At 55.3% G+C, this 13,784-nt stretch overlaps 1 protein-coding gene across 1 annotated transcript in view; it reads right to left on the bottom strand.

Annotated features, from left to right (window-relative positions):
• Positions 1-10,403: 10,403 nt before the first annotated feature.
• The window catches only part of LRRC27 (leucine rich repeat containing 27), a 28,555-nt gene continuing 25,174 nt past the window's right edge, over positions 10,404-13,784 (bottom strand). Inside the window, exons 11-12 of the mRNA XM_081268213.1 lie at positions 13,465-13,585; positions 10,404-10,660 (exon numbers count right to left, since the gene is read on the bottom strand). Coding sequence (XP_081124339.1) covers positions 10,532-10,660; positions 13,465-13,585 — 250 coding nt within the window. The 3' untranslated portion in view covers positions 10,404-10,531. The remainder of the gene's footprint in view (positions 10,661-13,464; positions 13,586-13,784) is intronic.

Here is a 13,784-nt window from a genome sequence, read left to right as displayed (position 1 = left end):
CCACCAACTCAGGGGAGGGGCTGCATATGGAGGAGGTCTCCACCCAAGAGTGTAGAGCGTTGCTTGAGCAGGCAGGCATCCTCCCAAAGGGGCCCCAGGTGGCAAACACAAGGTGCTGAGTTTGGGGAGGACAGGGAAGATGCCTCCAAAAGATGTGAGTCTACTGGTCACTCCCAGGTGTCAGCAGGAAGAGCACCGGGGTGTGGCCAGGGACATACCTGAGCACTTGCTGCCTCTGGGAAGGGCCAGGTAGGTGGAAGCAGTGGGAGTCTGAGGGCCCTGGATGGGCATGGGGGCAAAGAGGAGAGGAATGCAGCTGGCTGCTCACAGGTTGAGAGGGGGGAGCAGTGAGAAGCCAGCATCCCTGAACCTCTCCTGCCTCTGCCTGCCCAGTTTGTACTGTGCATGTTGAAGTGAACCTGAAAGACCTCCACCCCTGTTCTGCACTGGGTGGAATATCCAGAAAGACAGCAGACAGATTGCTTTACAATTTAAGTGTCGGCTTTGGAGGGTATACCCCCACCCCTTCACGGTCTCAGGTGCCCCACCTGCTCCCTACTGGTTCCCCCCTCTTGTTTCTAGAAGGCTGTAGGAACTACCAGAGTCCCTGATTAAAATGCGTATGGCCTCTGGCCTCCTCAGCCAGCTGTCGCGGGCACCTAGCCTGTTGGTTCTCCTTTCTGACCCTGAGTTGCATTGGCCAGGCCTGCCTAGTCCCTGCTGGGAGCATTCCTAAAGCCCTGCTCTGTTGGTCTGGTGCTGGGAAGAAGGCCTGGGGCAGGATACCCCGGCTTTGTGCAGTTGCCAGCTGTGCTGACCATGGGCTGCCTAGTTGGGGCTAGAAAGAAGCCTCAGGTGTATCTATCCAGAGCCGACTGCTCCCTGGGTCTTCAGGCTTTGCCTTCAAGAGGCTTGAGTCCTTAAACACCCTAAAGTCTTCAGCAGGCACCACCTCCACCTAGGCAGAGCGTAGGAGGTTCTAGCCCTTTGCCTGGCCCACCCAGTGCCGGCCCCACAGGTCAGATGAGGCAGAGTGAGGGTAAAGAGGAGACAGGAGGCTGTCTGGAGCTCTCACTGGGGCTGCACTTGGGTGAACCGAAGTTGGCAGGAGGGATGGCAGGCTTGGTGGTGGCAGTGGAGCTGACTTCAGTTGGCAGCAGAGGAGGAGAGTGGGCTGAAGGCGCCTCCCTTGGGTCCTGGTCTCTGTGCTGCACCATTCACCCTCCACCACCACCAGCCCCATGCCTGCCCCTCTGTCTTGCATGATGACTCACCCTTCCCTAGACCCTGGCTCAAATGGCCCTGCCTCTGACCTCCTCGTCAAGACCACCTAGCACGGTCCTCAGATCTCACCGACTGCACTACGTAGTCAGCCTTAGTCTTCTCCAGGAGACAGGACTCTCACTGAGGCCTCTCCTTGAGCCTTACCGTGCTGACACGGCCACTGGCCTGTCTCAGGGTTGCCAGGCCAGGCAGCTGGTGATCACATGCTTGGGCCTGCCTCTACCTCCTCTTTCTCACTGGCTCACTGGCCCTGGCCAGCTGGTTGGTCTCCTGTAGCATGGCCTGGCTTTGTCAGAACAGGCTCTTCTGATATGGATCAAAGGAGCCTGCTCTGGTGGAGGCTGTGCAGGCCACAGCTGTGCATCAGAGACTACAGATTCCTCTCAAGCTGGCTTCTAGAGGTCAGAGGGGGTGGGTCCTGATGCCTGGGTTAGGTCTCCTTGGGGGCAGGCCTCACACTCAGGCAGCTGTGGAAAGGGAGGGCAGAGGATGAGGCTGTTGAGAAGAGTGATGAGGGAGGGGTCCAATTTTTTTTTTTTTAAAGAGAGAGTGAGAGAGGAGAGAGAGAGAGAGAGAGAGAGAGAGAGAGAATTTTTTTTAATATTTATTTTTTTTAGTTCTCGGCAGACACAACATCTTTGTTGGTATGTGGTGCTGAGGATCGAACCCGGGCCGCACGCTTGCCAGGCGAGCGCGCTACCGCTTGAGCCACATCCCCAGCCCGGGGTCCAATTTCTTAAGCAGCTATCTGATGCAGGGTAGAGTGGGGAGCATCAGCTCACGAGCCCTCCCCTCCCCACCAAGGCATTTTAGGGTGAGTCCAGCTTCCCCAAGGCTGACCTGGACAACAGCATGTGATATCTTCCAAGGCAGGGGCTCAAAGGAGTTTTTGTAGCCAGAGAACCCAAACCTCTCTGCAGGTCACAGAACCTTGTTTTGCTCTCTCTGTTCCAGTCAGGAAGTTCTTGAAGGGGAAGTTTGGATCTGCAAGACTGGTTTGGTTCTGTCTGATCATCATTCAGGATCTGGTCTGAAGTTCTCCCCCTGCCTTGTGGAATATCAAGATTATTACAGGGCTTCCCACAAGGAAACATCCCAAAGGCCCAGCTGGGAGCAGAACCTGTCTGAATTCAACTGGAGATGGTGCAGAGAGCTGGCAAAGGCATAGACTGCATCAGACTGCAGAATCACCTGTAGGGCCTTGGGGACTACCTTCCCTGTGCTCAATGTACACCTCTGTAATATGGGAATAATGATTCTCCCTCCCACTTAGGTATTTAATACTGATTAAGTTGATTTTCATGATGTACCAAGCAGAGCACCAAACCCCAGCAGGGACTCTACTAGAGTCAACTACCCTTTCCATCATCACTATCATTATCACTACCATCACCATCATCACCACTACCAAAATTTTCACCCTTATCACTATCACCATAATCACCATCACCACCTCCATTGTTACCCCTATAATCACTGCCATCATCATCATCACCACTATCCTCATCTCCACCATCATCACCATTACAGCCCCACCATCTTCACCATCACCACCATCATTATCACCATTACTACAACCATGACCATCATCACCATCACCACAGTCACCATCCCCTTCCCCATCCCTACCCCCACCATCATTATCGCCATTACCACTACCACCGTCATCACCATCACTACAACCACTCCTAGCATCAACCCCACCATCACCACCCCATCATTGTTCTTCCCTGGAGCCCTGGGATGTGGTCAGGGATGGGCAGGAGAAGCCAACTGTGTTCCCACATGCTCTAGAAGTGCAGGATTTCCCCCTGCTGGTAGTTGGCCAGGGCAGTGGAGCCCAGGAGGCGAGTGCTTCCAGAGAGCTGCCCCATGACCAGGGTGGCTGGGCAGCCCCATGGCCAGAGTGGCTCTCAGCAGGCACAAGAATGTTCACAGGCGGCTGCCTGAGAGACCAGCAGCGGCAGACATCTGAGCAAGAGTATTTTGAGGGTGTGGATCCCTTCCCTGAATTATTGCTTTAGTTTCAAAACTAAACTTCTTTTTTGAATGAGCTGGTTGTTTCTTCCTTGAGATAATTCTGTTTTCTGTGACAACATAACTCAGAGCATCCAAAACTGGCTTTGGGTCATGGAGAACTGACAGGTGGCATAAAAAACTTTCTTTACTCCAGGGGGAATTTTGAAATCTCCTCTTGAAGATGTCCCCAGGGTCAGTGCACTGCCCAGATTCCTATTTCCTGGGTTGGAAGCTAACCCTTGACCTCCCAGCATTGGAGAGAGGAGGAATCCCCTGTGTTGACCCAGTCTGCTTGACCAGAAACTGATCTTTGCTGCAACAGCCAACAATTGAGGAAAATGTGACATTTCTGGGGAAGACCTCCAGGACAGTGTGAAGTGGCCTGTGGTGGGACAATAGTACAAAGCCTGCAGTTCCTCAGGAGAACGCCTGACCCAGCCGCTCAGACCTGAGGTCATGGCACCTAGTGGCAATGCCCATGAGCCTTGGCCAGAACCTGTGGGGCTCCTGGTGGGACGTGCGCGTGGAGACACCAGGAGCAGGACCCCTGGGGGAGACGCCAGTCCGAGGTCCTGGCACCTGGCTCAGTGCTTGAACATAGCAAGCACTCACGCTTTTCATACATGAAAGGAAAGTTCTGGAGAATCGCATTCTCTGACTGCTCTGGGCAGCCTGAGCACGGATGGAGGCCAAGGGGAAGAGGCAACTGAGCTGAGTTTCACATTCTCACGAAACTCACCCTGGGAGTGAGCTGCACCCACCCAGGTGGCCAGGTTGGGGTTTCAGTTCTCAGCCCTGCTCCTGCCAGTCCTGCGGCTGGCAACACCAGACGCATGGGTTCCTGCAGCAAAGGGCACACCTGGGCATGAAACCCACCTGGGCCCAGGACCTTCTGAGGCCCTCAGTCTCCATGGTATGTCTCAGGCTTCGGCGGGAGTCTTGTATGTGGGACTTTTTTTTTTTTTTTAAGAGAGAGTGAGAGAGGAGAGAATTTTTAATATTTATTTTCTAGTTCTCGGCGGACACAACATCCCCATCGGTATGTGGTGCTGAGGATCGAACCCGGGCCGCACGCATGCCAGGCGAGCGCGCTACGGCTTGAGCCACATCCCCAGCCCTGGGACTTTCGTTTTGTTTTTTTACTTGATGGTATTAAATAGCCTCATACTAAAAAGTGGGACTTTCATTTCCTAAAACCATGGTGATCTTTCACAATTAAACTAGTTTGTGACCCACTTCTGGGAACAGCTGAGTACAGCCACACTCCAGCTTTGGAGGGTGCTGTCACCTCCTGCTCTTGGATCGCAGCCTCCACTCCCACTTCCAGAGCAGGCGCCTGGCCAGTGTCCAGGAGCCAGGTGGGCAGTGGGCATGGTTGCTAGGAAAGACCCTGTGCTTCTTCCCCCAGGTTGAGTGGAAAGCCAGGGAATGGCAGCCTTGCCCAGACGACCCCAGAGGGCTCCCTGCAGACCCTCCTTTCTGTCCACACTCAGGGTCCCCCTACCTGGGAGGGGGTCCCCTAAGTCCTCCTGCCCTGGGGCTGGCTCTGCACCTGTCTTATCTGTAACCCAGCGGCTGCAGGGAGGCCTTGCCAGATCCTGCCGGGTGCTGGCTGCCTTGGAGGCGGCTGCCACCATCAGAGGGATGCTCCTTTGCCTGCTCACACCAGGGGACCTTGCCACCACACCAGGCTGCTCCGCTGAAGCCAAGTCACCTCCTGCAAGACGCAGACTCAGGGCAGGGAGGGTCCTCAGGGCTGGGGCCCATGGCCAGGACTGGTATAGCCCTTTCACAGGGGCGGGGGCCCTTAAATTAGAGGCTGGTGGTCTTATGCCCAGGCAAGGCCTCCCCACTCAGTGCTGCAGCCCCCAGGCCTCAGGCTGCCTGGAGCCCTGCAATGGCTCTTCTCAGTCAGAAAACATGCCTTTCTGCACTGGGGCCGGCACAGGCCCCTGGCATCCAGCAGCAGCAGCCTGAGCCCAGGCTTCTGCACAGGAGGAGTGGCAAGCACCAGGCAGACGTGCTCACACTGTGCCGACTCTGTGTGCACACTCTGCCAGGGACGGCATCGCACCAGCCTCTGCCTGGCAGCTGGAGACGGAAGCACAGGAGCTCTGTGGCCCCTGGGCCTTGCCCCAGACAGACTGGGCACCCAGTCAGCATGAGGGCCCTGACCCCATCTGGTCCTCCCCCCAAAGAGCAAGGTGTCCTTGGCCAGGGTGTGGGAAGCTGCGTGGGGGAGAACTCCACCCTGGACTCCACCCCCACCCACAGGTCCCAGGGCCACCCAGGCTCTACTCTGGGAGTCCTTCTGACACTTGGGTGGAGCAAGGTACACAGATGCCAGAGGCCCTGCCCCGGGCTGGGCTGCCCACAGCTGCTGGTGTCTGCCCTTCTTCCTGGTGCTCATGTTGAGTGCAGGACTCTGAGGAACCTGAGGACATCAGGTAAGGGCCATGCTCCCCTGGCCAAGTCGGGAGAATGGACACGTGAATGCTTGTCATCCTGAGGTGCTGCCCACCTGGTCATGGCCTGGTGTGGCGGTCCCCAGGGGAAGGGCAGGGCAGCTGCCTTTCGGGCCCTGTGCTCCTCACCCTTGCAGCAGCTGCATGGGTTCACCAAGCGTCCTGCCTTGAGGTGCCACCACAGGGAACTGGGTCCGGGAGTGCGGCTGTGGGCAGCAAACCCACTCGTCCCCAGCCTTTTCTGCCAATCGCCCTTGATACGTTCAAGGACTGGCCACTGCTGCTTGTTGTGAGGCTGGCCCAGCTGCAGCCACCACCCCAGGTACCACCCCTGTAGCACAGCTGATAGCTGGGGTCCTGGCCTTCACCCTGGACGGGCCTCATTCACAGTGTGAGCAGGGGCAGCAAACAGAAGCCCCAGGGCACCAGAGACAGATTGGTATCGTCACTAGAGGAGACACAGCAGCAGGTGCCACCTGTTGGGTGCCAACAGGGAGCAAGGCTGCCAACCTGACTCGCCACCAAGGATGCAGGGACACAGGGGTCAAGGTGGGAAAGCAGCTGACCGCAGGCCTCGTCGGGAGCAGGCCAGGTTGGGGGCTGAGTCACAGGGTCAGGGCTTCTAGAGTGTTCTCCCTAACCAGGCTGGGAGCACCTTTCAAGGGGTCTGTCACTTGGCAATTGAAAACCCAGACGGGGCAGGGGGGCAGAGAGAGAGGTTGGGGAGAAGAAAAGGAAGTGAAAGGTTGGGTGGGAAGCTCAGAAAACAGATGGGGGTCGACTCCCAATGGAACAGAGAGCCAGGGGCGTGGTGCACCTCGGTAATCCCAGTGGTTTGGGAGGCGGAGGCAGGAGGATCACAAGTTCAAAGCCAGCCTCAGCAGTGACAAGGCGCTAAGCCACTCAGTGAGACCCTGTCTCCAAATACAATACAAGATGGGGCTGTGGATGTGGCTCAGTGGCCGAGTGCCTGAGTTCAATCCAAAGAAAAAAGTAATAGAGAATCGCCACCTGGTTATGAGGGAAGGGAAAGGGAATTGCAACTATTAACAGAGCAACCTGCCATGGACGAGGAGCTAACAGAAGGGGCAGCAGTGGAGCACAACACACACGGGCGGAGGGCATGGCATGAGCAGGGCAGGGGTCACACCAAGTGAGTGGCAGCCGCGTCTTCTGCTCGTGCGTGGTTTTAACACAGCCAGGGTAGGAGCTGCACTTAAAGTGATCTTTAGGCACCCTGGGAACAGAGATGGTTCTGCGCAGGATGAGTGGCAAGCACCTGCGAGGACCAGGCCTGGGAAGCCAGGGGCTTCAGAGCCCCCCGTGCTGGGAGGCCTGGGAAGGGCTGGGTGAGCTGAGTGGCACCTGGGCTCCACAGGTGGCGTGGATGTTCAGGGTGCAGGGTCTTGGGAAGAGGGCGTGACCTCTGCCACCCACATGTGGAGGAGAGTTCCCCACAGGGGACCAGCCCAGCCAAGTGGACAGTGTGATCTTCACCCCTCACCGGCTGGGCAGTGGAGCCCCTCCTCCAGAAATGTCCTCGCCCAGCCCCACGGTGGCTAGTTAACAGGCCGAACCTGAGACCAGCGTGAGTTATAGAAGATGAAGGAAAAGGGTGTCAACAGGGGACGGCGTCCATGGCCGACTACCACGAACACCCTAGAGCCTCCAGCCCTCGACCCTCATGACGACGGTGTTGGAGGACCCAGTGGGAGAGGGGGACAGCCAGCCCAGGGACTGCAGCAGGCCTCAGGGGACGCAGAGCGCAGAGTGCCCAGAGGGCCGTGGCCTCTGCCCCCAGATCTGCCTGTGTGAGTCTCCTCCCTTCCCTACAGGAAGGCCTGACTCATCCCTCCCTTTATCCTTTCTTAGGGGTGAGCACTGGGGCCAGAGCCCATGCCGACAAGGACACTCTGCTGAGCGGACCCCCAGCCTGCAGAATACTTTTCTTTCTTTTTTCTTTCTTCCTTCCTTCCCCTCCTTCCCTCCCTCTCCCCTCCCTCCCTCCCTCTTTCCTTCCTTCCTTCCTTCCTTCCTTCCTTCCTTCCTTCCTTCCCTCCTTTTCTTTCTACCAGGGATAGAATCCCGGAGCCTTAACTACTGAGCCACATCCCAGCTCGTTTTGATATTTTATTTAGAGGCAGGGTCTCACTGAATTGTTGAGGGCCTCACTAAGTTGCTGAGGCTGGCTTTGAACTCACTATCCTCCTGCCTCAGCCCCCTGAGCTGCTGGGATTACAGGCCTGCACCACTGTGCCTGGGCGCCCAACCGTAGCACATTTTTCTCCTTGTTCTATTTGTTCACATGACAGTAGAATGCACGTTGACACATCCTACATAAGTGGAGTACAACTTCTCATTCTACTGGTTGTACATGATGTGGAATCACACCAGTCATGTAGTCATGTATGCAGATAGGGTAATAATGTCCGATTCATTCCACTATCCTTCCTACCTCCATAACCCCCTCCCTTCCCTTTACTCCCCTCTGCCTATTCCAAAGTAACTCCATTCTTCCCTAGTGCGCCCCCCCCCCCACTCCACCCCACATTGTGGGTTAGCATCTGCACATCAGAGACAACATTTGGCCTTTGGGTTTTGGGAATTGGCTGACTTTGCTTAGCATGATATTCTCCAGCTCCATCCATTTACTGGCAAATGCCACAATCTCATTCTTCTTTAAGGCTGAATAACATTCCATTGTGTATGTATACTACATTTTCTTTATCCATTCTTCTGTTGAAGGACACCTAGGTTTGTTCCTTAGTTTAACTATTGTGAGTTGAGCTGTATTTTTGATGAAGAAAAACCTCATTGGTTTTTTGCAGGACAAAGCAGAAGACAAAATTAGTAAATCTCAAACTATATCTGCAGGAAATAGCCAAGTAATAAAGAGTGGAAAGAACAAGAAATATGTGTAGGGCACAGCCCCATGGTAGGTTGGTATCATGGAACTGTGGTCAGAAAGGAGGAGTGAGAACAGAGAAAACAATATTGAAAAAGGAAAAAAGAAAAAAAGCTGACAATTTCCCAAAACTGATTAATGATATTGACTCCCAGGTTCAAGAAGTTCTGTCTTCTCTAAAGATAAGTAAAAACTGCAGCTAAGCACAACACAGATGGCTGAAAACCAAGATAAAAAATTATTTAAGAAAATCAGAGAAAAAAGACATCATCTTCAAAGAAGCCACCATAAGGATAAGAGCTGGGTTTCGACAAACCCATGGGGACAGAGGACAGAGGGACAACTGCTAAAGGGCTGGGGTGATAGGACGGCAGAAATGAAGGCAAATGCATTTGTTTTCAGACAAAATCTGAGTGAGTTAATTGCTAACTCAGTTGTGTAGACGAACGGAAATCACCCTTGCCTGGAGTGAGGATGCAAGAGGAGTGGGCAGCCCACAGGGTCAGCGTGGAGAGGACGCAGCAAGAAGACACCCCGCAGAAGAGCACAGGGCGTGGGGTGCAACTAGGTTCTGCAGGGCCACCTGCGAGGTCAAGGACGCTGTGAGGAGAGAAATCCGAGGAAATGCAGGACATGAAAGATCACCTCAATAAAGAGATGGAGGTTCTGAAAAAAAACACCCAAGAAGAAATTCTCAGAATGAAGGAATCAATAAACCAAATTAAAAATTCAACGGAAAGCATCACCAACAGATGGAAGACAGAGTTTCAGGCAATGAAGACAAAATATATAATCTTGAAAATAAAGTTGACCATGAAGAAAAGATGTCAAGAGACCATGAGCCGAACTTCCAAGAATACGGAGGGCCATGCAGCTTCTGGAAGGTGGAGCCAAGAGACTCCAGAGCCAAGCACACGAGCTACGACCATCACCAACCAGGAAGAGCAGCACAAAAAGGTGCTACTAACTCTCTAACAGAAGAGCCAGAGAGAGTCAGAGAAATGTTGACCAATCTTTTAGAAAGCAGTAAAGGGAGAATAAAGGAACAAAAGCATACAGTATACAAAAAAATATATATAATATACAAAAAGATGGTGGACTTCACTCACTACTGCCTTAAATGTAAGTGAATCTGCTCTAATTAAAAGGGAGATTGGCAGGCCCGATCCCCCAAACCAGGCCCACCCTATGGGTTTCCACCAGATGCACTGAGACATGAAGACAGGAAGGTTGAAAGTGAACAATGAAAGATGTTTTACGCCAACAAAATAGCAGTGGGAGGCTTATATTAGCATCAGACAAGCAGACTTCAAGGTAAGGAGTAAAAAGGAGAGGTAGAGAAAAGTCCACAGTGTTTGCTCAACATAAACTGTAGGCATCTAATAACGCAGTTCCAAAATACATACAGCAAAACTAACCTAACTAAAAGGAGTAATGTACAGTCCACAGTCACACTGGCAATGTCTAGGCCAAAGGCAAACCTCTGCCGGGCAGGGACCTGGGTGAATGCTCAGACTGCAGGGACTCTGCCCTTCCCTCCACCAGGAGACAGGTTCCTGCAAACTGTGGTCACATTTGTCACTAGGCTGCCCTCAGGGTGTCAGCTGGCTGCCAGTCAAACACTCTGTCACCTAGACTGGCAGAAACACAGGGAAGAGATGAAAAACACGTGGTGTTCACAGTGCTCTCCTTTTAATGCAATTTAAGCCTCCTACAGCCTCAGAAAAGAAACTCAGGTTTATTAAAATCAACAGGTGCCTGTGAAATAAATCACAAGGACAACACCCAGCACCTGACATTAGTCCCCCTGCCAAAAGCCAGTTCCCCACATCATCAGTGCGGTAACATCTTCTGGCTCTTAATATTTCCTGTTAAAAAATACATTCTGAGGCTGTGATGCTGATGGGTGAGCAAGGCTCCCTGAGAGAGCTCTGCTGGAGCTCGAGTCCAGTCTCAGTGTCACGGCTTCCTCCTGCAGCTTCTTGGCCTTTGGGAAGCGAAGAGGAGAGGGGAGGTGAGACGGGCAGTCCCGCCCCGTCAGGCAGCCCCGCAGAGCCGGGCTTTGCCTCCACACCATAGTGTAGCCTCCCCCCCCCCCCCCGGGGCTCCCGTGCTGTCCCTCTGTGCAAGGACACCAATAGCAAGGGCTACTCATCTTGGTGTCCCCAGCAGGCCCCACCCAGTGTCCTGTAGAATGAGTGGGTGAACAGAGGGCCCCTCTAAAGCTGGCACCCCCAGGCTGCTTGCTGGAGAACTGCTGACTTGCAGTTGGAGGCAGACCCACAGCCACAGACCCAGAGCAGGCCAGCCTGCAACACCCCCTTACCACCCCCCCCCCCGCCGTGGTCAGCGACACCCCTGCTCCCAGGCTCCCAGCTCAGCCTGCAGGCCAGAGCAAGGCCCAACAGGAGGAGGTCCTGGCTCACTGCAGCAGGGGCACCCGCAGTGCTCCACCTCCCCACCCTGAGAAACGCAGTCCGGAGTCCTCCCTTTGGCCTCCCTGGGGCACAACTGGACCTGCACCTGCAGCCCTCCCCTCTGCAGCTGCGACACAGTCGTGGGTTTGATGGTCATCCAGGGGGACGTCGTGGGGCCTAGGGAGGCACTGTTGCCTGCTGGCCCCGTGAGTGCACACTGGCCACTGTGCTCCAGCAGGCCTTCATCTCCCTGTGGACATGGCCATGGCCTCCTGTGGAGTCTCACCTTTTCTGCATGCCTGCCTGCCATTCAGTCTCCCAAACTGGGCAGCTCTTGACACTCCTCTCCTCCTGGCCGAATCCTGTCCCCAGAGAGACCTTGGCACATGTGCTGGCCCCCAGCATTGCGTGGTGGTCCCCAGAGAGGCTGAGCCCCAAATCTCACATCTGAGTGCAGCGAGCCTGAGAGGCCTGAGCTGGCCGTGTCCTCCCTGACCTCAGGACTGTTACTCCTTCCACCTGCTCTAGACAGCAGGTGCTGAGTCTCAGGATCAATCCTCTACTTTGGCTCTTAAAACCGCACCCCTCTCTGATTTCCACCACTCCTCTTGCTTCTTTCACTTCCCGGGGGGTTTGTTCAGCTCGTCCACTGATTTAAATCTTTTAAAATCTTTGCCACATCTTTGCTCCACCTCCAAGAGCCCTCCCTGGGAGTCGAGCACCTGTTTGGGGAGCACCTTGCTGTGTTTCGTGGTGCAGTGTCTTCTTTATTGCTGGAGGATTTGGAAAGCTGGATTGTAATTTTTACTTGTCTTCAGTGAGGTCTGTTTCCCAGCTCACTGTCCACCTGGTCTGCAAGGCCTCTCCTTCACATGGGTCACTCAGAAGGCCTGCAGCCTCATCCTGGCAGCTGAGAGGACAGGAGGGGTGAGAAAGCTCCTGGCATGTCCCAGACAGGCTGGCACTCATCTCTTCTCAGGATTCACAAAGGCAGCCCATGGCCACCGTCACCACGCCTACGATGCCAGGTTGCTCCATTCTCTAGAGAGGAACCCAACAACCTTCTGGAGGCCTGTGGAGCCAGTGGACCAAGTGGTGCCAGGAAATGGGCTGGGTCTCACTTGAGCCCAGGCCTCCCCAGCTTTCAGTCCCACTGTTCCTAGTTTGTGTTCCTGTGTGTTTTGGGTTCTGTGAAACAAACCACCTTGGATCCTGTTGGCATTTGTCTCTGTAGGCCCTTAACACTGCATCTGCAGGTGGCTTTTATTTTGCAAAACCACAAGGCCTTGACTGTGTCAGGATTCAGGCTCAGCTGCTAGGCCCAAGGTCCAGCTCCCAGGACTGGAGAGTAGACACTCCTACAGCCTGCTACTCTGTATCCTCCATCAGGCTTTCACTGGGGCCCATGATGGCTGCCCAGCTCCTGCACTCATGCTTGCATTCTGCATCGGGGAAGGGAAGGCCAAAGCTCAGGGGGAGTGAACACAGCTGTCTCACCCTGCTGGCCAGAGTAGTGACGTGTGGGAGAAGGAGGGAATGGGCCTTTTGTGAGGTGCCTGTGCCCAGCTAAAGCTTAGGGTTCTATCAGGGCAGAGGGCAGGGAAGCCTCCTCTCCTGGCACCTGGTCTGACCTGAGGAAGCCTGCAAGGGCCAACTCTGTGGGCTGCTTCCTTTCAACATTTCCTTCTGTCACCTGAAGATGATGGAGACAGGGCCCACAGATGGGCTTTGGGGACGGGGAGCAGGGACTTTCTGTCTGGACAGTGTGGTGGCAGCCTAGCACCAGCCTGACGAAGAGGGGGGCTCAGGACACCGTCAGGCTTGGGTGCCCCCGGAGACCAGGCTGGGCCCGTGGTGAGCAAGGTGGGGACAGGCGCCTGGTGCTCGCTGGGAGGGCCGCAGTTTCCTTGGGCCACACAGGCAGAAAAGGGCCTCCCTGTCACTGTGCCGTGCCCGCAGGCCACTAGCTCAGCATGGGCGGCTCCCCCCGGCAGCGCTGGGTGGGACAAGGTTAAAAGTCAAAGCCTCTGAAGGGGCTTGGGGGCAGGTCTGCTCAGGAGGCTCCCAAGAAGCGCGGGGACCCCATGAGCATCAGACGCTGGGCACATGGTCACTGGCAAGCCCCCTTGGCTGCAGTGCCCCCCCCGGCCAGTGTGGAGTGGACAGGTGTGTGGAGTGGACAGTTGCCATCCAGGGCTGTGGCTGCTGCTGGCAGACACCTCCTGCTGCACCCTCAGGTCCCAGCACACCCAGGCTCACCGTGCAGTGGGTGACCCAGGGCAATCCTGGAACACCCCCCACATTTCTGAAAGGACACATCATCTCCACCGTGCTGGGGGCCCGTGCTCAGCAGACCCAGTGTGCGCACACTCACAGAGTCCAGGTCCTGGGTGGCGGTCCTCGGCTCCGGCAGTGGCGCTACGCCTCTGGAGCTGCAGCGTGCCCGCACTGGCCGCTCCTGAGGCTTCACTAGCTCCTCCAGGCTGGCACCGCCACTGGAACACAGGGCACCACAGAGCGTGGCCTGGGCACGGAGTCCTGGCACTCCCTCCACCCAGACAGCTTCCTTTCTTCTCCAGGCCATGTGTGGTCCCTGGCTCCCTGTCCCCTCCTGCAGGGACTGTCCGTGCCTGGGCCCCCCAGCTCCAAAGCCACAGGACAGTCCTCTGTTGCACACCGCCCCACCACGTGAGC

The sequence above is a fragment of the Spermophilus citellus genome (assembly GCF_964194105.1).
Source record: "Spermophilus citellus genome assembly, chromosome: 15".
Lineage (NCBI taxonomy): Eukaryota > Metazoa > Chordata > Mammalia > Rodentia > Sciuridae > Spermophilus > Spermophilus citellus.
Note: the sequence above shows the minus strand (reverse complement) of the source record. Positions and strands in the feature narration are given on the sequence as shown.